The 20,400-nt window shown below is 54.7% G+C and overlaps 1 protein-coding gene across 1 annotated transcript in view; it reads right to left on the bottom strand.

Moving 5' to 3' along the window:
• Positions 1-20,400, bottom strand: part of LOC133351334 (switch-associated protein 70-like) — a 73,646-nt gene that overhangs the window by 12,546 nt on the left and 40,700 nt on the right. The window contains exons 3-9 of the mRNA XM_061566445.1: positions 17,843-18,028; positions 15,326-15,583; positions 14,195-14,341; positions 12,979-13,087; positions 10,065-10,246; positions 8,814-8,921; positions 4,587-4,753 (exon numbers count right to left, since the gene is read on the bottom strand). Of these exons, the coding sequence (XP_061422429.1) occupies positions 4,587-4,753; positions 8,814-8,921; positions 10,065-10,246; positions 12,979-13,087; positions 14,195-14,341; positions 15,326-15,583; positions 17,843-18,028 (1,157 nt within the window). The remainder of the gene's footprint in view (positions 1-4,586; positions 4,754-8,813; positions 8,922-10,064; positions 10,247-12,978; positions 13,088-14,194; positions 14,342-15,325; positions 15,584-17,842; positions 18,029-20,400) is intronic.

Below are 20,400 nucleotides of genomic sequence, written 5' to 3'. Positions count from 1 at the left end.
AGTGAGAGTCTGAGTGAGAGTCTGGGTGAGAGTCTGGGTGAGAGTCTGGGTGAGGGTCTGAGTGAGGGTCTGAGTGAGAGTCTGGGTGAGAGTCTGGGTGAGAGTCTGGGTGAGGCTCTGAGTGAGAGTCTGGGTGAGGGTCTGAGTGAGAGTCTGAGTGCGAGTCTCGGTGAGGGTCTGGGTGAGTGTCTGGGTGAGAGTCTGGGTGATCTGGGTGAGGGTCTGAGTGAGAGTCTGGGTGAGGGTCTGAGTGAGGCTCTGAGTGAGGGTCTGGGTCAGAGTCTGGGTGAGAGTCTGGGTGAGAGTCTGGGTGAGAGTCTGGGTGAGGGTCTGAGTGAGGGTCTGAGTGAGAGTCTGGGTGAGAGTCTGGGTGAGAGTCTGGGTGAGGCTCTGAGTGAGAGTCTGGGTGAGGGTCTGAGTGAGAGTCTGAGTGCGAGTCTGGGTGAGGGTCTGGGTGAGTGTCTGGGTGAGAGTCTGGGTGAGAGTCTAGGTGAGGGTCTGAGTGAGAATCTGGGTGAGAGTCTGAGTGAGGCTCTGAGTGAGGGTCTGGGTGAGAGTCTGGGTGAGAGTCTGATTGAGGGTCTGAGTGAGAGTCTGAGTGAGAGTCTGGGTGAGAGTCTGGGTGAGAGTCTGGGTGAGGCTCTGAGTGAGAGTCTGGGTGAGGGTCTGAGTGAGAGTCTGAGTGCGAGTCTCGGTGAGGGTCTGGGTGAGTGTCTGGGTGAGAGTCTGGGTGATCTGGGTGAGGGTCTGAGTGAGAGTCTGGGTGAGGGTCTGAGTGAGGCTCTGAGTGAGGGTCTGGGTCAGAGTCTGGGTGATAGTCTGGGTGAGGCTCTGAGTGAGAGTCTGGGTGAGGGTCTGAGTGAGGCTCTGAGTGAGGGTCTGGGTCAGAGTCTGGGTGAGAGTCTGGGTGAGAGTCTGGGTGAGAGTCTGGGTGAGAGTCTGGGTGAGGGTCTGAGTGAGGGTCTGAGTGAGAGTCTGGGTGAGAGTCTGGGTGAGGCTCTGAGTGAGAGTCTGGGTGAGGGTCTGAGTGAGAGTCTGAGTGAGAGTCTGGGTGAGAGTCTGGGTGAGAGTCTGGGTGAGGCTCTGAGTGAGAGTCTGGGTGAGGGTCTGAGTGAGAGTCTGAGTGCGAGTCTCGGTGAGGGTCTGGGTGAGTGTCTGGGTGAGAGTCTGGGTGATCTGGGTGAGGGTCTGAGTGAGAGTCTGGGTGAGGGTCTGAGTGAGGCTCTGAGTGAGGGTCTGGGTCAGAGTCTGGGTGAGAGTCTGGGTGAGAGTCTGGGTGAGAGTCTGGGTGAGGCTCTGAGTGAGAGTCTGGGTGAGGGTCTGAGTGAGAGTCTGAGTGCGAGTCTGGGTGAGGGTCTGGGTGAGTGTCTGGGTGAGAGTCTGGGTGAGAGTCTGGGTGAGGGTCTGAGTGATAATCTGGGTGAGAGTCTGAGTGAGGCTCTGAGTGAGGGTCTGGGTCAGAGTCTGGGTGAGAGTCTGGGTGAGAGTCTGGGTGAGAGTCTGGGTGAGGGTCTGAGTGAGGGTCTGAGTGAGAGTCTGGGTGAGAGTCTGGGTGAGAGTCTGGGTGAGTGTCTGGGTGAAAGTCTGGGTGATCTGGGTGAGGGTCTGAGTGAGAGTCTGGGTGAGGGTCTGAGTGAGGCTCTGAGTGAGGGTCTGGGTCAGAGTCTGGGTGATAGTCTGGGTGAGGCTCTGAGTGAGAGTCTGGGTGAGGGTCTGAGTGAGGCTCTGAGTGAGGGTCTGGGTCAGAGTCTGGGTGAGAGTCTGGGTGAGAGTCTGGGTGAGAGTCTGGGTGAGAGTCTGGGTGAGGGTCTGAGTGAGGGTCTGAGTGAGAGTCTGGGTGAGAGTCTGGGTGAGGCTCTGAGTGAGAGTCTGGGTGAGGGTCTGAGTGAGAGTCTGAGTGAGAGTCTGGGTGAGAGTCTGGGTGAGAGTCTGGGTGAGGCTCTGAGTGAGAGTCTGGGTGAGGGTCTGAGTGAGAGTCTGAGTGCGAGTCTCGGTGAGGGTCTGGGTGAGTGTCTGGGTGAGAGTCTGGGTGATCTGGGTGAGGGTCTGAGTGAGAGTCTGGGTGAGGGTCTGAGTGAGGCTCTGAGTGAGGGTCTGGGTCAGAGTCTGGGTGAGAGTCTGGGTGAGAGTCTGGGTGAGAGTCTGGGTGAGGCTCTGAGTGAGAGTCTGGGTGAGGGTCTGAGTGAGAGTCTGAGTGCGAGTCTGGGTGAGGGTCTGGGTGAGTGTCTGGGTGAGAGTCTGGGTGAGAGTCTGGGTGAGGGTCTGAGTGATAATCTGGGTGAGAGTCTGAGTGAGGCTCTGAGTGAGGGTCTGGGTCAGAGTCTGGGTGAGAGTCTGGGTGAGAGTCTGGGTGAGAGTCTGGGTGAGGGTCTGAGTGAGGGTCTGAGTGAGAGTCTGGGTGAGAGTCTGGGTGAGAGTCTGGGTGAGGCTCTGAGTGAGAGTCTGGGTGAGGGTCTGAGTGAGAGTCTGAGTGCGAGTCTGGGTGAGGGTCTGGGTGAGTGTCTGGGTGAGAGTCTGGGTGAGAGTCTGGGTGAGGCTCTGAGTGAGAATCTGGGTGAGAGTCTGAGTGAGGCTCTGAGTGAGGGTCTGGGTGAGAGTCTGGGTGAGAGTCTGGGTAAGAGTCTGGGTGAGAGTCTGGGTGAGAGTCTGGGTGATCTGGGTGAGGGTCTGAGTGATAATCTGGGTGAGAGTCTGAGTGAGGCTCTGAGTGAGGGTCTGGGTCAGAGTCTGGGTGAGAGTCTGGGTGAGAGTCTGGGTGAGAGTCTGGGTGAGGGTCTGAGTGAGGGTCTGAGTGAGAGTCTGGGTGAGAGTCTGGGTGAGAGTCTGGGTGAGTGTCTGGGTGAAAGTCTGGGTGATCTGGGTGAGGGTCTGAGTGAGAGTCTGGGTGAGGGTCTGAGTGAGGCTCTGAGTGAGGGTCTGGGTCAGAGTCTGGGTGATAGTCTGGGTGAGGCTCTGAGTGAGAGTCTGGGTGAGGGTCTGAGTGAGGCTCTGAGTGAGGGTCTGGGTCAGAGTCTGGGTGAGAGTCTGGGTGAGAGTCTGGGTGAGAGTCTGGGTGAGAGTCTGGGTGAGGGTCTGAGTGAGGGTCTGAGTGAGAGTCTGGGTGAGAGTCTGGGTGAGGCTCTGAGTGAGAGTCTGGGTGAGGGTCTGAGTGAGAGTCTGAGTGAGAGTCTGGGTGAGAGTCTGGGTGAGAGTCTGGGTGAGGCTCTGAGTGAGAGTCTGGGTGAGGGTCTGAGTGAGAGTCTGAGTGCGAGTCTCGGTGAGGGTCTGGGTGAGTGTCTGGGTGAGAGTCTGGGTGATCTGGGTGAGGGTCTGAGTGAGAGTCTGGGTGAGGGTCTGAGTGAGGCTCTGAGTGAGGGTCTGGGTCAGAGTCTGGGTGAGAGTCTGGGTGAGAGTCTGGGTGAGAGTCTGGGTGAGGCTCTGAGTGAGAGTCTGGGTGAGGGTCTGAGTGAGAGTCTGAGTGCGAGTCTGGGTGAGGGTCTGGGTGAGTGTCTGGGTGAGAGTCTGGGTGAGAGTCTGGGTGAGGGTCTGAGTGATAATCTGGGTGAGAGTCTGAGTGAGGCTCTGAGTGAGGGTCTGGGTCAGAGTCTGGGTGAGAGTCTGGGTGAGAGTCTGGGTGAGAGTCTGGGTGAGGGTCTGAGTGAGGGTCTGAGTGAGAGTCTGGGTGAGAGTCTGGGTGAGAGTCTGGGTGAGGCTCTGAGTGAGAGTCTGGGTGAGGGTCTGAGTGAGAGTCTGAGTGCGAGTCTGGGTGAGGGTCTGGGTGAGTGTCTGGGTGAGAGTCTGGGTGAGAGTCTGGGTGAGGCTCTGAGTGAGAATCTGGGTGAGAGTCTGAGTGAGGCTCTGAGTGAGGGTCTGGGTGAGAGTCTGGGTGAGAGTCTGGGTAAGAGTCTGGGTGAGAGTCTGGGTGAGAGTCTGGGTGATCTGGGTGAGGGTCTGAGTGAAAGTCTGGGTGAGGGTCTGAGTGAGGCTCTGAGTGAGGCTTTGAGTGAGAGTCTGGGTGAGAGTTTGGGTGAGCGTCTGAGTGAGAGTCTGAGTGAGAGTCTGAGTGAGGGTCTGGGTGAGAGTCTGGGTGAGGCTCTGAGTGAGAGTCTGGGTGAGAGTCTGGGTGAGAGTCTGGGTGAGGGTCTGGGTGAGAGTCTGGGTGAGGCTCTGAGTGAGAGTCTGAGTGAGAGTCTGGGTGAGAGTCTGGGTGAGGCTCTGGGTGAGAGTCTGGGTGAGAGTCTGAGTCTGAGTGAGAGTTTGAGTGAGGGTCTGGGTGAGAGTCTGGGTGAGAGTCCGAGTGAGGGTCTGGGTGAGAGTCTGGGTGAGAGTCTGAGTGAGAGTCTGAGTAAGGCTCTGAGTGAGGCTCTGAGTGAGAGTCTGGGTGAGGGTCTGGGTGAGTGTCTGGGTGAGAGTCTGGGTGAGAGTCTGAGTGAGGCTCTGGGTGAGAGTCTGGGTGAGGGTCTGAGTGAGGCTCTGAGTGAGGCTCTGAGTGATGCTCTGAGTGAGAGTTTGGGTGAGGCTCTGGGTGAGGGTCTGAGTGAGGGTCTGAGTGAGAGTCTGGGTAGAGTCTGGGTGACTGCGCTGCATGGCGGCGTCGTCCCACTCACCGCGCCTGCAGTTCGCGCGCCGCCTCCTCGTCGCGCTTGCTGCGGCGCTCCGCCTCCAGCGCGACGCGCAGCTGCGTGTGCATCTCCTCCAGCTCGTGGATCCGCCGCTGCTGCATCTCCGCCTCGAGCGCCCGCACCGCCATCTCCGCCTCCATGCCCGCGATCACCTGCGACACACACACACACGCACGCACGCGCGCGCGCGCAGGACAAACAAAACTATTTAACTATTCAAACTATTCATAGTTGATCAGGCAAGGCACACTGAGCTCTAGAGCTCTTTTTCAGAAGTGACCTGGCCACAAACGACGGATGGGCTCACGAGTTAAATTGTCGTCTCATGATGACAATGCACGCATCAAATCCTACACGCAAGTCACCGTCGTTTGGGCTGTACACAGTGCAGATTCTGTAAAAAAAAATCTAAACGAACATATAAAAATGTTAAAAACAAATAGAGCTCTTTTTCAGAAGCGAGCTGGCCACAAATGATAGCTCAAAGAAATGGTTTATTGGGTGGAAATTTATAGCAGCCAAATACTGTAAATGCGTGATGGTGATTCTAAATACAGAAGGAAAAACCGGAGGACCTGGAGAAAATCCACGCGACCACAAACTCCAAATATACAGCAGGCGTCAGGGTCGTGATCGCACCCACAACCTTCTGTATACCAGACGAGGTAGTTAACATCTCGCCACCGTGGCACCACAAAAAAAATCCTATATAGTGTCGATTAAATTCAATCAGCAAATACCAAGGAGACAAACGGTTCACTTCCTGTGCTAGAGCAATGTGTGCGTCGTCGTTAGCGGGAATGTAATTTGAGTCGCCGTAGTTCGTCGTGCAGTGCGCTAATCGCGACACCACCGCTCCCCACAGTACAGGCCCTTTATTGGGCTCGCACAGAAGTGATTGAAGGTTGCAGGGTGAGCGACGTTAAAATCGCTTCTTGTTAGCGTGGGGGCAAAATTTCACAGGAAATGCGCCGGAAGTTAGCGTGGGTGAAAAATTATAAAAAATAACGATGAGCGGTGTAGCCTGCCAGCTGTGCAGTGATAACCGCCCTCGCAGGGAAGTTCCTCAAGAGCACCAGCCAACGCATCTGCGTGTGTGTCTACAAATAGATGTGTGAGGGAGCGGTGGTGCAGCGGTTTAGCGCGTTGCCACTCCGAACCCGGCAACACCCACGTTCCGTTCTCGCTCACGGCCTACACCAGCGGCGATAATCCGAACCGGTCCTGTGGCCGCCCCCCATGTCGCCTGCTGCCCTCGCGTTAACTCCGCTTCCTCCTGCTGCAGTGACGTTCGCCGCTTGTTGTGGAGGTTCGTGGTTAGAATCCAGCGGCCTCCCCGGTTAATACCGCGGGGTGCATTAATCGCAAAAATGCGCGCTGTCTGGCTTCACAGTTGACGTTAAAAATCACCGATGTCATAGTCCAAATGTGACCAAAAAAATATAAAGTACACCGCAATATAACTCAGTTGGGATTGTTGTACTGTGTACACACAGCAGCAGCAATCATTGCCCCCTCCTACTGGCAGACTCGTGCCCCAGGTCACTCTTGCAAATGAGGCTGTACCCTGGTCTCTTGGGTTCTTGCCTGGTGAAACAAAATAAAAACCTGAAACCTGTACGTGAATACTTGCCGTCATTTACGCAAGTTTTACAGCATAAGATAACATTGTTACAACGTATTTCAGAAGCGACCTGGTTACAAATGATAGCTGAACAAAGTGGATTATCACATGGAAATGTGAAGCGCATGCTTCTAAATAAGGAGGAGAAAACCGTGATCACGGCAAGATACATGCAAATACCAAATATACAGCAGGCGATGGGTTGGGATCGAACCCACGACCTCCTGTATACCATGCGAGGTAGTTAACATCTCCTAGCCACCGCGGCACCCCACTTTCATTAAAATAATTTGATGAAAGTAATCGTAAGGCACAACCAGCCTGTACACGATGAAAGAACGATGCATCGACTGCACAATTAAAATAGATTGCAGTTTCAGTACCCTGAACACTTGAATGTAGAATCTAATCAGACATCCCAGTGCAAGATCCTGTTGAAAAGAGTCTCGAGACTCAGTGAGCCTGTTTCTGGAGAAACCACGTGAAAGCAGAGCACGTTTGATATTCGTAGAAATCGTCGAACTTACTACGAGTCCTCTAGAGGCAGCAACAGCCAGACCAGCAGCAACTGTTGAGAGTTCCACGAGCAGCAGGGGGACAGGCCGCTGAGTTGCATCGACTGAACTGCGGCAGTCCCGCACGCAGGCACCGTGAGCGCGGCACACATCATGGCTGTCAGCAGAGCGCTTGCAACAAAACTCCGCTGATGTACGTACGTGTGTATGTATGTATGTACGTTGAAGTTCTTTCACACAGTACGTAGCCAACCGTGCTAATCGGAGATGCGGGGGAAGGACAACAAACTAAACACAAAAAGCAGCTCTAAAGAAATGAGTTTTCACGAAAGAGGAACGGCCGCTTCTGCTCTTCGTTTTAACTTTCACTTTATGCGCACGCGCGCCATCGTGCGTGCTTGCGCGCGCGCCATCGTGCGTGTTCGCGCGCTCACGAAAGAAACCAGCTGCATGTGCCGGAAAGTTCGGTTCCCGGAAAGACCTCGGAGAGCTACGCAGCACAGCTGGGAAAACCTACAGAGGAGACCTGGGTGGGTCTCACCATTCCACACAGTCAGACGACCAGATATGAGAATGTACAGTCCTTGTCAATCCAGTGCTGAATGAAGGCCTCCAAGGCTGGGGTTGTGTCGGTCACGGGGGTTGTTTGACCATACTTCACCACGATGGTCAGTGCGGGTTTGTGAAGCGGGGGGCGGATCCGATATCACCCACCACTGATGTTAGCCGTAGCCGTGGCCAGGAATTGAACTCAGGTGGGAAACCGCACAACGCGCTAAACCCTGCGCCACCACTCCCCGCTGTATGTCTGCATGCAAACAACAGCCGTCATCATCCACCTCTCAGTATTGGTGTCATCACCACATCATTTATGCCAGTCTAGGTGCACGGTGAGGCCACGTAAAGTGTCAAAGGCTCGCTGACAGGAGGTCACAGGACAGACCCAGAAGCCATAGGTTGACTGACCGAGATGACCAACAGATACACCCCCTGTGCTTCCCACTGTGCCAATTTGCTGCGTTTTAGCTGCCCGGCACTCTGCTCACTGTTATGAGCGTCGCTCCATCTCTACCCTCTGATGTTGCTGCAGGGCGGCTGCCTGCAATGGGACTTTGTCCAGATCTTTCAAGGATTTGTGAGCTCCTCACACAATCCAGCCTGCAGGCCAGCCTAAATGTTTCTAACCGGCGAAGATGTTCCATTAGCGAGGTCTACTGATGGTATCATAGGCCTTGACCAGGTCAATAAAGCAGAGATGTAGCTCTTGTTGGAATTCCCTACACCTCTGCTGTAGCAGACGGACAGAAAATATGGCATCTGTGCAGGACCGCCCTTTCCTGAAACTGCATTGGGGCTCCGCAAGCCTCTCTTCATCGTGCCTAGCAAGGCAATGTTGAATAATCCTTGCCAGGACCTTGCCCGGCACACTGAGGAGTGAGATGCTCCTGTAGTTGTTACAGTCTGTGCGGTCCCCCTTCTTAAAGAGGGGGACCACCAGGGCATCCTTCCAATCCTGCGGAACCCCTCCAGTGGTCCAGATTGTTGTTATGATGTCATGTAGGGCAGTCTGTGCACATACGCCACTGTTCCTCAGCATTTTGCTTGGGAGATCATCTCTGCCCGGTGCCTTTCCTGGTCTCAGACTCTGGATTGCCTTCAGTACTTCCTCAACAGATGGCACGTGAGCCAGCCACTCACAGGGGGTGAATTCTTCCTCCAATATTTGAGGCACCGCAGCCTCGGCAGGGTCATACCCACTTTGTCCCATGTTGTTTTCCTGGGTGAGGGATTTCCCCTCCCCCAGGACCTCACAGAAATGCTCAACAAATCTGCAAACCTGCTCCTGGGGGTCGGAGATTGGATCACTGTTCTTTTCCCGAATGATGGTCATAGGTGTGGCACTGCAGGTTACTTTTTTATGGAATTAAAGAGCGATTTGTGATTGCGGGCCACTGAGGCAGACTCCATCTCCTCAGTAATCCGCGACCACCACCCATCCTTGCAGCACCTCACGGCTCTACAAACCTCTGAGCACACACACACGCACACACACACGCGCATGCACGCACGCACCTGCTTCTCCTTGAGCAGCTCGAACTCATAGCGCTTCTGCAGCTCCACTTGGCTCTGCAGACGTAGCTGCTCCTCCAGGACGGCTCGCGCCTCCGCCTCGCGATGGGCCTGGGTGACGGCAGGGCCAGCGGTCAGGAACAGAAGTCGTGTTGTGACGAGGGCCGTTGGTGGCAGGGTGAGCGGTCAGGAATATATGGGAAGCGTAGTGGTAAGTGCACAGTGTTTACGAACCCGACGACTCTGGTTCTCATGCTGCTCACGCTCAACACCAGTGACGATTATCTGAACTGGTCCAGAGCCTTCCCTAGGTCGATTCAGCCTCAAATGAGTACCTGGTGCGGTGTATAAACATCGCCACTAGGGAGACAAAGGTGGCCGGGCATGGTGCTGGCCACCCACACCCTCATGTGCCGTGCCGCACTTCATAGGTGCTACTCGTTAACAACACTTGTCACTACAGTCTGTGAAGGTGATACGGGGGATCTTTGGTCAGGAATAGAAGTCTCGTGTGTGCAGAGAGAACCACACAGGGTTTTGGCCAGAAGTCGAGTTCGAGTTAAATATTAGGGTTATAGCTACAGGAGGTATTATTGTTAGAGGTAGTGAGAGAGTAAAGCGTCATAATAAAAAAAAATGTGAGCTAAACATTCGTGTTAAGTGTGAGGGTAGGGGTAAGTGTTGTCATGAGGACTTTCGGGGGTTCGGAGTGACGTGATGGGTACTGTGAGAGCGATGGTCGGGGTGAGGCGTGGGGTTGTGGCGAGTCAGAGAGTCGAGGCTCGAGTCAGAGGCCTGGGTGAGGTGGTAGGGTCAGGAGCCGGGTCAGGAGCCGGTCAGCACGTGCTGCGGGCCACGACGCCGTGACCTCGCGTTTGCTCGGTGGCGGTGACTACGCACGTGGCCTGTAACCCAGCACCGTGGCGTCCGTGATGTTTCAGTGGACCGTGGGCGTCAAGGAGGATTTGCACTCCTGGCTCGCCAGCACAATCGATTTACGAGCAGAACACCCCCCCCCCCCCAAGAGCGGGGGCCAACGAATGAAGCCTACGGGGCAGCTCCTGTCAGCTCGGGTAGCTACGTTAAACCCAGGGAATCTTGAGTCCTGCTTGGCTATCGATCGCGAGACGGGCTTTTCTCCCGTGCAGCGAGAGCTCCCCGTTATCCAGAATGCCGGACAAAGGGGAGCCCTCGCCGTGCGCGTGCCCAACACCGCGCCGCTCCGCAGCTCGACGCTGCCACCGCCGCCCTCGCCTGCGCCAGCTGCTGCAGCTCCCGGTTCTGGGTGTCGCGCGCCGCCTGCAGCTCCGTCATGCGCCGCGCCAGCTCCGCCTGCTCCTCGCGCCGCCGCCCCCGCTCCTCGCGCCGCCGCTGGCGCAGCTCGGCGTGCGGCGAGCACTTGCCCTCGTCGCGCAGGCGGATGGACGCCTGCAGGGCTGCGGGCCCGGGGAAGGTGGCGCGTTGGGGGGGGGTGAGACGGGGGCGAGGGAGAGGTAAAGAGGGTGCGGCAGCAGCAGCAGCCGCCCGCGATTTGGTTCCGCGCGCCACCCGCTGGCGCCAAGCGAGGGGGTCTCCCTCTCATCGCAAGACGGAGCTCACGAGGGCGTTGACCCATTGGCGTGACCCGCCGATGGGTCAACTGTGGTGTACCCCCATTGAGACTGCGCGATAAGGTGGGGGTCACGTGAGAGCCAGGGCACACTAACCAGCCAGAGACTAGTCCTAGCACTCTATTAAAGTAACCAACTAGAGCCCTAGCACTCACTCTATTAAACTAGCCAACCACATACGAGCTCTAATCGTAACAGACCAGGTACCAGGCCTAAGCCGAACCCGAACAAACGAGCCAGCGTCAGCAGGACGACTCGAGCACGTAACCTGGGATCGACTCGCTCACAATTCCAACCGCAAATTTGTCCCGCACGGCCGCAGTGCATCCAGGAATAAACGCAGAATGCGGACGTTGGTGGGCACGAATATATATTTATAAATATATACAGGGTTGTGCAGCTGAACAGCGGCGTAGGGGAAGTGCACAAGTCCTGTGTGGGCCAACGGGCCTCTCCCTCCTCCCCCTCCTCCTTCTTTCGTGTGGCTGATGTAGATGCACAGCAACGACTACATGTTTCACATTCAGGTGGTCAAGCCAGACAGCTGCGTCTGGAGCAGTAGCGGAGTTGTATCATCGCCGTGATGTCTCCTTCGTATTTATGGATCAGGGCATTGCGTCGTTATACGTTGTACTATTGTAATAAAGGACTCTCTCTCAGATGTCGATCTCCGTTGTCCTTTATTGGGTTCGTAGAATCTTGTTACCACGGCGTCCTCGCTCAGGCCCGCGTCCCTCCCGATGATCTCTCCACAGCCACTCGGCTGCTCTGATATGCAGTCTCCCTGCTGCTCCGATATGCAGTCTCCTTGCTGCTCCGTTAGGCAGTCTCCCTGCTGCTCCACCTTGCAGTCACACCGCTGCTCCGCTCTCCAGCTTCACTGCTGCCCCGTACACAGCTAGCCTCCCACAGCCGCTCGCTCTCTGCGTCTGACACCGATGGCTGACGGTGTCGACGTCTCCCACCGCGTGGCGACCGCGCCACTCTCTTCGTCCTGCCCAGCGTGGCCTCCTCCCGTTTCACTCCGTCTCAACTCCCCTTTCCCCTTCCGGTTCTCCCCCTAAACCCTCTCTCCCACGTGACCCTAACTCCACCCACGTGACCCAGACTCCGCCCCCCCTCAATCCTTGCTCGCATTACACTATGGTCTGTTCTGGATGACCACAGTTGCCCGCTGGGGTATCCGCATCTGACATGATTTGTGCCGAAGCGGTTTAGGGTGGGCCATGAGCTTCATGGAAGATCAAACCCAGGGATATTCCGCGTTGGGTTTTTCACGACAAGGTGTTTGTTTGCGAGTTCCTTTGAACTCCATTCGGCTCTCCAAGCTTCATCGGGGTTGAATGTGCATTGTTGAAGGTTAAGCGCGTGGGAAAATATGTTCGGTCGCCGTGGCCGAACATCGATCATCGATCTCCCGGTCTCCAGAGCAACAACACAAGCCAGCGGGCGCCTGTCGATGCCAAGGCACTGATCAGGCCACGTGGCGTGGCCCAGCGGAGGGTTTTACTGCTCAAATCCAGCAGGCTGCCCTGGCCGTAACTGCAAGGTGCTGTACAACCATCACGAATGCGCACCGTGAAGGATCCTCTGGCGTCATTCGAAACGAGTAGTGCCAAAATCGCTTCCTATTGGCAACATCGTATCTGTCTGTGAAACACAGCAGTGCCTTCCTGACATCCCTGGCGACAAGAACAGCGCAAATACCAAATGTGCTAAATCACTATTAACTAAGGCCGGGGAGGTTCCATTAAATGACAATCTTCTTTTAGCGCATGGCAAAATGGTGTAAATCACATGTCCGGGTGTACGTTTGTGAGCCGTGCGATGACGGCTACGGTAGTAGCGTAACTCAATGCCGTCCGCTCCGCCAGAGAGAGGGCATGGAACGATCCAAGTTGTTAGCGACGTGGCACAACGTGTGGCTCGGGTGGCTGCAGCCGCTGCACCGTGTGGGGTCGTCGTTAAAGTCCCACTCCTGGAAGCTCAAACTGGACATGTACTATTTCTTATTTTATTAGGTAAAGGTTCAGTGAGCTATATAGCGTCGTCATGGTTGTGATCGAACCTAAGACCACCCGTATACCAGGCGAGGTGGTTAACATCTCCTAGCCACCGCTAGCCACCCACGGGGGGCTGTGATCAACGACCTCGGCGGCGGAACCCAATTTGTCAATTCAACACGTAGCAGTCGGCTTTCGTGACCAATATCATTTACAATAACGTTTTTTTGGGTTAGATCGCATAAATGCGAATGCGTCGGTAACCCACCACCACTCGACGCAGCTAATTCGTAAGGTTTGTGATGTTAACATTTGTTTAACCAAAAAACTCCACGGAGTTCGTCGGCGGCCTTCAGACGCCGCCGCTTCGTCCGTCTGTCTCGCGCGGCGACCCCAGGGCTGGCTTCCAGCAGCTCGGACGAGTTAACGCCCAACGCGATTTTATTCGCTACCCGTAGGGCGGTAATACACGGGGGGCGAGGGGGGGGGGGCATGGAATACGTCGGAGGGTACGCGGAGGGTGTGGATGCACGCGCGCGGCGAGGGGCTCCGTACCCGTGATCCACTCCTGCTTCTGCCGAGGGTCGGACGCGCTGATCTCGAAGCTCTTCTCCAAGCCCTTGATCATGAACAAGCACTTCCTGCCGTCTTTGTCTACGATCGACTGCCAAGGGACGGCACAAAAACAATGCATGGGCGACCGATTCGCTCGGCCGAGGCTCGTATTTTCGCGTGGCGGCCTCGATCCGCCCGTGGTAGTTCTGCATTCCTGTGACAAGGTCAAATTTATCCATAAACAGGCACTGCGCGAACAAATGGTACATGGAGTGTACGTGTGAGAGTGGTGGTGTAGTAGTTAGCGCACTGGATTATGAACCCAACGACCAGTGACTGTTACCAGCGGTGTCAACATCGGCCTCTGTGCAGGAAGTTCATGAAAGACGGTAGCTGGGCAGTTGGAGACAGTCGCCCTCCTACAACAATGCAGGGCGAAGGAGTGACGCTCACAACAATGAATGGAGTGCCGGGCGGATAAAACACAGCAAGTTGGCACAATAGCGGGCACGGGTTGTGAATCTGCCAGTCATCTCAGTCAATGAATCCATGGTTCCTAGGTCTGTTCAATGACCTTCTAGGGAGCCTTTGACACTCCACGTGACCACAAGTGCACCTAGCCCGGCACTTAGTGGCGAATGGCAGCTCTTGTTGTGTGTGGGAGCATGTGTGTGTGCGCACATGTCAGTGTGTAACCGTGTGTGTCCACCAGGTGACCCGAGTTCGACTCCCACTCATGACCAACACCAGTGACGAATATCTGAACCGGTCTTGGGCTTCCCCTAGGTCGACTGGTGTGTTGTATAAACTTCGCCACTAGGGAGACAAAGGTGGCCGGACGTGGTGCTGGCTTACCACCCCCTCGTGTGCCACGCCGGCCTTCATCGGTACTCGCTAGCAGCACTTGCCCCAATAGTCTGTTAAGGCTATGGTGGCGGATATTTGTCTATGTTTGGGATCTGTGCTTGCGTGTATTTGTGTGTGCGTCTATGCATGCATCTACCCGCCTGTGCGATGATCGGTAACATTGGTGTCAAGATCGGCCTTTGTGCAGGAGGCTCGTGAAGGATGCAACTGGACAGTTGCAGGCAGTCGCCCCCCAGCAACAACGGAGGGCGGAGAAGCGTGGTTCACAACAGCGAACGGAGCGCCGGGCGGCTGAAACGCAGCGAAATGGCACACTGGGGAGCACAGTCGGTGTATCTGTGTGACTCACCGATACAGAGCAGGGCCTCTCCAGCACGATGTCTCCCTTCTTCTCCTTTTGGTGCTCGCTCATGTAGTATGACATGGTGCCCGGCCGCAGCACGAACCATCGCTCCGTCCAATTCTTACGCCGGTGGCCCTTTTTGCTGAGGCTGCCCTGTCGTGAGCACAATCGGATAATTAGTTTGAACGCATTCCTCCTCGTTCAGGTGGGTTGGTGGGTGATTCACAGGACTGGCGATGCTGACGATGATGATGATGATGATGACGATGATGACGGTGTCACAGCAATCAGGCAGCCATACAGCCGGTCAATCATTCAGTTAATCAGGCCGACAAGCCCACTGTGAAACCAATCAGCCAGGCAGGGCAGTCAGCGCGTCAGATAGCCCACCAGCCATTCTAACAGACAACTACTCATTTAACCACACAACCGCCCAAACAATCACACCAACATCCACCAAACCATTCAAACATCCAACCTGTCACTCAGGTCAGTCAGACATCCAAATAAAGAACCACACGGTCATTGAAAAAAACGAAGTTCCAACGATCTAGCCAACAAGCCAGCGAGCCAGCCATTCTACATGCAAACACAGACAAACAAACTTAGATCCATCCAGCCATCCAACCATTCATAAATCCCTGCAGCAGCTTTTGGCCGGCCATCGATCAAAGATGGTTAACGCATTGCGCGTTTTCAGATGCGCTTCTGCGGCCACCTGGAATGCTCTTCCTTCCGATATTAGGAAGCCACTGGAGCTATGCGCTTTTAAATCATCACTTCTTTAGAACAGTTTTTTGTGTTTCGTTTGTGGTCCTTCCCCCACACCTCCGATTAGCACGGTTGGCTACGTACGGTGCGAAAGAAGCTCAACATATAGTCACTCGTCCATCCATACATCCGTGCATATATCACCCCACCCATCCGACTACCCAACCACTCGTAACAAAAACGAAAAACCCAGTCAACCCGACAAGCGAGAAACCCATCCATCGTCCCATCCACAATCAGGATCTTTATACTGGAAGAATCCGATGAGCTACCAAGCTCTATTCCACAGATGTCCACTATTTCAGAGATGTCCGCCCCATCCGTTGCGACCCGCGCGGAGAACTCGCGCGGCACGGGTGTCGGCACCTTCTTCATGACGTCGAGGAGGAACTCCTCGTGGACGTCGTCGATGGCGAAGGAGACGGCGCGCGGCTCGAGGCCGGGCGTGAGCGGCTGGGCGTCCAGGAAGGAGAGCAGCTCCCACACGGAGACGCCGCCTCCTCCCCGCTCCTCCGCCGAGCTGCTGCGCTTGCTGCCGCCCAGCAGCATGCGCAGCTCCGGAGTCTCGGCCGACTGCCAGTCGCCCCCCATCGCCGCCACGAGCTTGCGCAGCAGGAACTCCACCTGCCGGGGGAGCGGTGGGCCCACCACCGGGCGCGGAGGATGCGGTGGGGAGGTAAGGGCGGTGGGGCAGCACGCCAGGGGCGGTGCGGGCGGGGAGGGGCATGGGGTCAAGGGGTCGGGGGGGGGATGTTGGCACAAATGGTACGGGGACGGTGGGGAGAAGGTAGAAGCAGTGACGTTAATGAGCTGCGGCGTGAGCGCTTGTTTGTGTGCAGTGGTGGCTCCCGCAATTGCTCACTCACTCCACTCCTGGTGTAAGTCCCACCACTGCTGCTCTATATGTGGGGGTCTCTCTCCCCGCGGTCGCGTGGATTTTTCTCCAGGTCCTCCGCTTTTTCCCTGCACATTTAGAATCGACGTGCGTTTGGAGTATTTGGCTACTGCTATAAATTTACACACGATAAGGCCGCTTTTCTGAACTTCGATTTGTGGCCTGGTCGCTTCTGAAAAAGAGCTACATGATAGCTCGGTGGGCCTTTACCTGGTGAAATAAAAAAAACATCTCTCCGATCTCTTTCTACCGTGAGAGGATGTGACTCGGTAAACACGATTGTAGAATCGACGTTCTATTTTGACATTCCAATCGAAAGTCGGGAACGTGTCGTTTCACAGCATAAAACAGCCTCATGTTCGGGGCTGCAGATCCAGGGTGAGTCTATGGTTACTCTGCACGTCTTACCGCACCCCAGCCTCGTCTTTTATTCTCCCATTTTGCATCGTTTCCCAATTGTTCTGTCCCATTTTTACAGGTTTGCACAATTTGCCTTAATGTTACATGTGCGTACGACGAATATAAATCCTAGACAGTTGCTTCTTGCACGCACTAATTATCTCATGCATCATGTGAGTAAGCACCTATGTTACTTGATGAATTGATATATTACGACACGTGCCGACCGGCCGAATGCACATGCTTCTGTCCGTCAAGCAATGTTAACAAAAAATTAGGTGAGGTTTTATTATTTCATTTCGGAAGGAGTACAAGATTAGTGTTGCAAACAAAGTGGGATATGGAGTGTTCAGGCGGAGCCTAACGTTAGTTCGGCCAGCTCATGGCCGAAGCGAACCACGGCGACACGAACCGAAGCAGATATCGTGGATTGACCACTACATTTGGTACTCTCATGCGATTTTTTAAAAAACAAATACAATTATTTATTTTGCCAGGTAAGGCCCTCAGTGCAAGAATATCACGAGGAAGGAGCTGTTCCACCGATGAATATATGTATGTATGTTGAACCTCTTTCGCACCGTACGTACAAGTTCAACATACGTATGTACGTATATCCACCTTTGAAACATAGTGCCTTCCTTCATGATAACCCTGCACTGTGGGCCTAGCTTGTTGCCGCGAGTCACCCCAATTCCCGGACAATTTTATTCAAATTTGGCAAATTTTGACCACGCCGCCACTGCCGCCACCACACAACGGCCGAGCCTTCCGCGAGTGACGTCACTGGATCATTAACTGCCACCATGGAGTGGGGCGGCAAACGTTTCTGTGATTAACGCAGCCACGCGCTATTGACCAGGGCGGCCGCCGGGCTTAGTCCGCGAACTTCCCCGCAACAGGTGGCACGGCCCGGCTCGGCCCGGCCATATCACCGGGCCGCAGCTGTCTGAAAATGTGACGAAAAATCACGGAGACAAAAACACAGCCGTGACGTCTCACAGCCGGCAGGGCGGCGGCCCTTGCGGTGTGTTTGGGCACTTAATTCAGCCAGACACTTTAAATAATTCAGTTATTTTGCACGTAGGAACAAAAACCGGTTCTCCTCCACGATGGCCTGTGGGTCTCGCTGACATTTAGCATTTCACGTGTGACGTTTTTATTTATTTAGTTTAAAGAGCAAGGGACTTTAAAAATAATTTCGAAAGAAGCCTCTGGCCCTTTTGAACCGGTGCACGCGGGGAATGCTTGCGGCTTTGGACGACGCACAAGGCATATGATGTCGCGACAAAGCATTGTTGCGGACGTTAACAGGAATTGGACGGCTGTGATGGGTGGGACGCGTGTGCGTGCCAGAGGAGGGCACGCACACCTGAGACAGACACCGAGGTGGCACCCAGAGTTCAGCCACCAAGCGGAAGACCTGAAGCCCAGACGGTGGAGTATCACAAGAGAGGAGACCGGGAAAGACAGGAGCTGCCTGAACAACAGTTGCGAGACTTGGCACGGGGAAGGAAGCGACGGCTTCCTCCCTTGCGGCAGCATCAGCGGTCGACTGCGCGGGGCGTAACACGCGAGCTTGTGCTCACCTCCTCGGGCACCATGATGAGTGGATACGTATCCTCCGACAGGAAGTTGAAGATCCTCCAGAGCTTGAAGGCGTCGTTGTGGCTGATGATGGCGGCGTCGGCACGGTTGCGCAAGAAGTTCTTCTTTGCCGCGATCATCCAGCACACCTCGTCGAACTGGCACTTGTCATAGCCGCCCTTCTGCACCTGCGCACCACAACCACACGCGGCTCAGTCCGGCGCGTCCCCAACTCCCTCCCGCCTCGAGAGTCATCACCGAGTTATCCGCAACACCCCACTCGCTTGGCAGTGACGATGCAGAGCGTGACGTGCGGTTGCCCACGCCATCCGTGGGTGGGCCGCAGCGTCGGGAGAATGAGGCGATCCACTGCTAAACTAAACAATTTTTTTTTTTTACCAGGTAAGGCCCACTGAGGCATGTAACTCTATTTGGGAAGGGATCTGGCCATCACAAACGATAACTCAACGAAGTGGCTTATACGTGGAAATTTATAGCAGCCAAATACTCTGAATGCGTGTCGATTCTAAATGTGGAAGGAAAAAGCGGAGGACCCGGATATACAGGCATCAGGGTCGGGATCGAATCCATGACCTCCTGCATACCAGGCGAGCTAGTTGACATCTCGCCACCGTGAGTCTGTCCAGAGCCCTTTGGCACAGCGCCACCCGGCCAGGAATATTATTTGGGCATTCGGCCTCATTTTAAATGCGCCCCATTCGGCGGTGGGACGTCGACCTCGGCTGTTCTTGAGATAGACGAGTTTCTGGCGTTGGGAATGCAGCGATTTCCACCACTGGCTTAAGGCAGCCAGTGGTGATGAGTGCCACCCGGGGGAGAGTCTCTCTGACTTTTAAGTAACCATGTGAGGCCTTGCGAAAGCGGCGCCGTCCGCAACTTGCAATGTCAACAATGCAGCCACGAGTGGCTTTTGTGAAACGCTGCGACGGCGGTGGCAGCTCAGAGGCTCCGAGCGCTGAACCACGGCTGCTGCCCAGAGTCCTGGGTTCGACTCCCGAGTTTCCGCCACCCGTGATTGAACAGGGTCTTCTCAAGTGCAGCGAGCTGAAGGGTCTCAGCCGAGTCACCAATGGCCGCACCGAGACAACCGGTTCGCGTTGAAAGTACTTTTCTCCTTTTAATTTGTTGCAAAGTACAAATTCTGATAATTAAAAAAAGATTGATTTGACTGCCATGTGGTGAACGGCACTATGTTGCAGAGAAGGTCACTCTCAAAAGTGGTTGTCCCGCATAGCTCCACATCCCAGGACTTTCAGTTGCTGAAGAGTGCTGTCACCACCAGCTGTCAAATCGCCGGACTCTGTGCCGTGGGAGGGATGAATCTTTTGTGCGGCTGTGCGCAGACCGCACGCGGCACACGCTTTTAGCGCGGACGTGGCCGAACGGGGGATAACGTTGTCATCAAGCGCGGTCGTACCACGAGGGCTCTGTCTGACCCCGCTGTGAACTCTTATCGTACTCTTTGGTTCTTTCGGTAAAGTCACGTAGGTATAAAATAAAATTAATCACGACGTTTCGGGCGCAACACAAGCGTCCGTCAACAGGTGAAACGTCGTGATTTATTTTATTTTATACCTCCGTTACTTTACCAAAAGAACCAAAGAGTATGGATGCCTGCAGTCACGAAAGCTTCAAATCAACTCTTATCGTGTCTTAAAGGAATACATGGAGCGCCTTATCCAATGGTGGAGATGAGGCAAATGAAATACATGAGAGGAGGCAGTGGGCGAATCTGTGATGTGTGGATTCGGTGAAAGTGAATTGATGGTACTAAATGATGATGAATGGATTGAATGAGTGGTGAGTGATAGCCATGTGATGAGAATATGAAGAGGGATCAGTGATAGTGGTGGTTATGAGAGGAGGAGTAAGGGGTGTGCTCGGGGAAAATAAGTGAGTTTTCAGTGAGGAGTGAAAACGAGTGAGCGAAGGTGACTGCTTAACGTGGAGGGGAAGTTTGTTCCAGTGAGGGGCGAGAAGAGAGAGCGAGAGCGAGAGCGTGGATTGAGCACAAGGAGGAGGAGGTACAGAGCGAGACGGCAAAGGGCGAGAAGGCGACGTAGAAAGAAACAAGTGTGGCGAGATACGGTGGAGCAAGTCCATGAAGGGATCTGTAACCCAGGATCTCGACGGCGCTGGATCTGTGTCACGTGCTCAAACGATCGGTGTGAGAGTGCGTAGTAGTGACCCCACAGCTCCAAGGCAAACGTCGTCAAGAGAATCTCTTGACGACGTTTCTCTCTTGAAGAGATTGGCTACAGGGCAGCGTGAGTGTGACAAAGGGAGGGTCGGCCCGATTACAATCAACGTACAATCAATGTAATCCCACTTGTGATGTAATCCAAGCAGGACGCTGATATTCCTTGATTACGTATGTTCATTATTTGCTTCACATTAACATATTGTTTGTGTGAACACAATGTGACGGCGTTGTTGTTGTTGTTGTTGAACACAACCTGACGGCGTTATTGTTGGTGTTGTTGAACACAATCTGACGACGTTGTTGTTGTTGTTGAACACAATCTGACGGCGTTATTGT

This window comes from Lethenteron reissneri, chromosome 37 (genome assembly GCF_015708825.2).
Source record: "Lethenteron reissneri isolate LAM-NWPU_2019-01 chromosome 37, ASM1570882v1, whole genome shotgun sequence".
Lineage (NCBI taxonomy): Eukaryota > Metazoa > Chordata > Hyperoartia > Petromyzontiformes > Petromyzontidae > Lethenteron > Lethenteron reissneri.
This window is presented reverse-complemented; position numbering and strand designations above follow the sequence as displayed.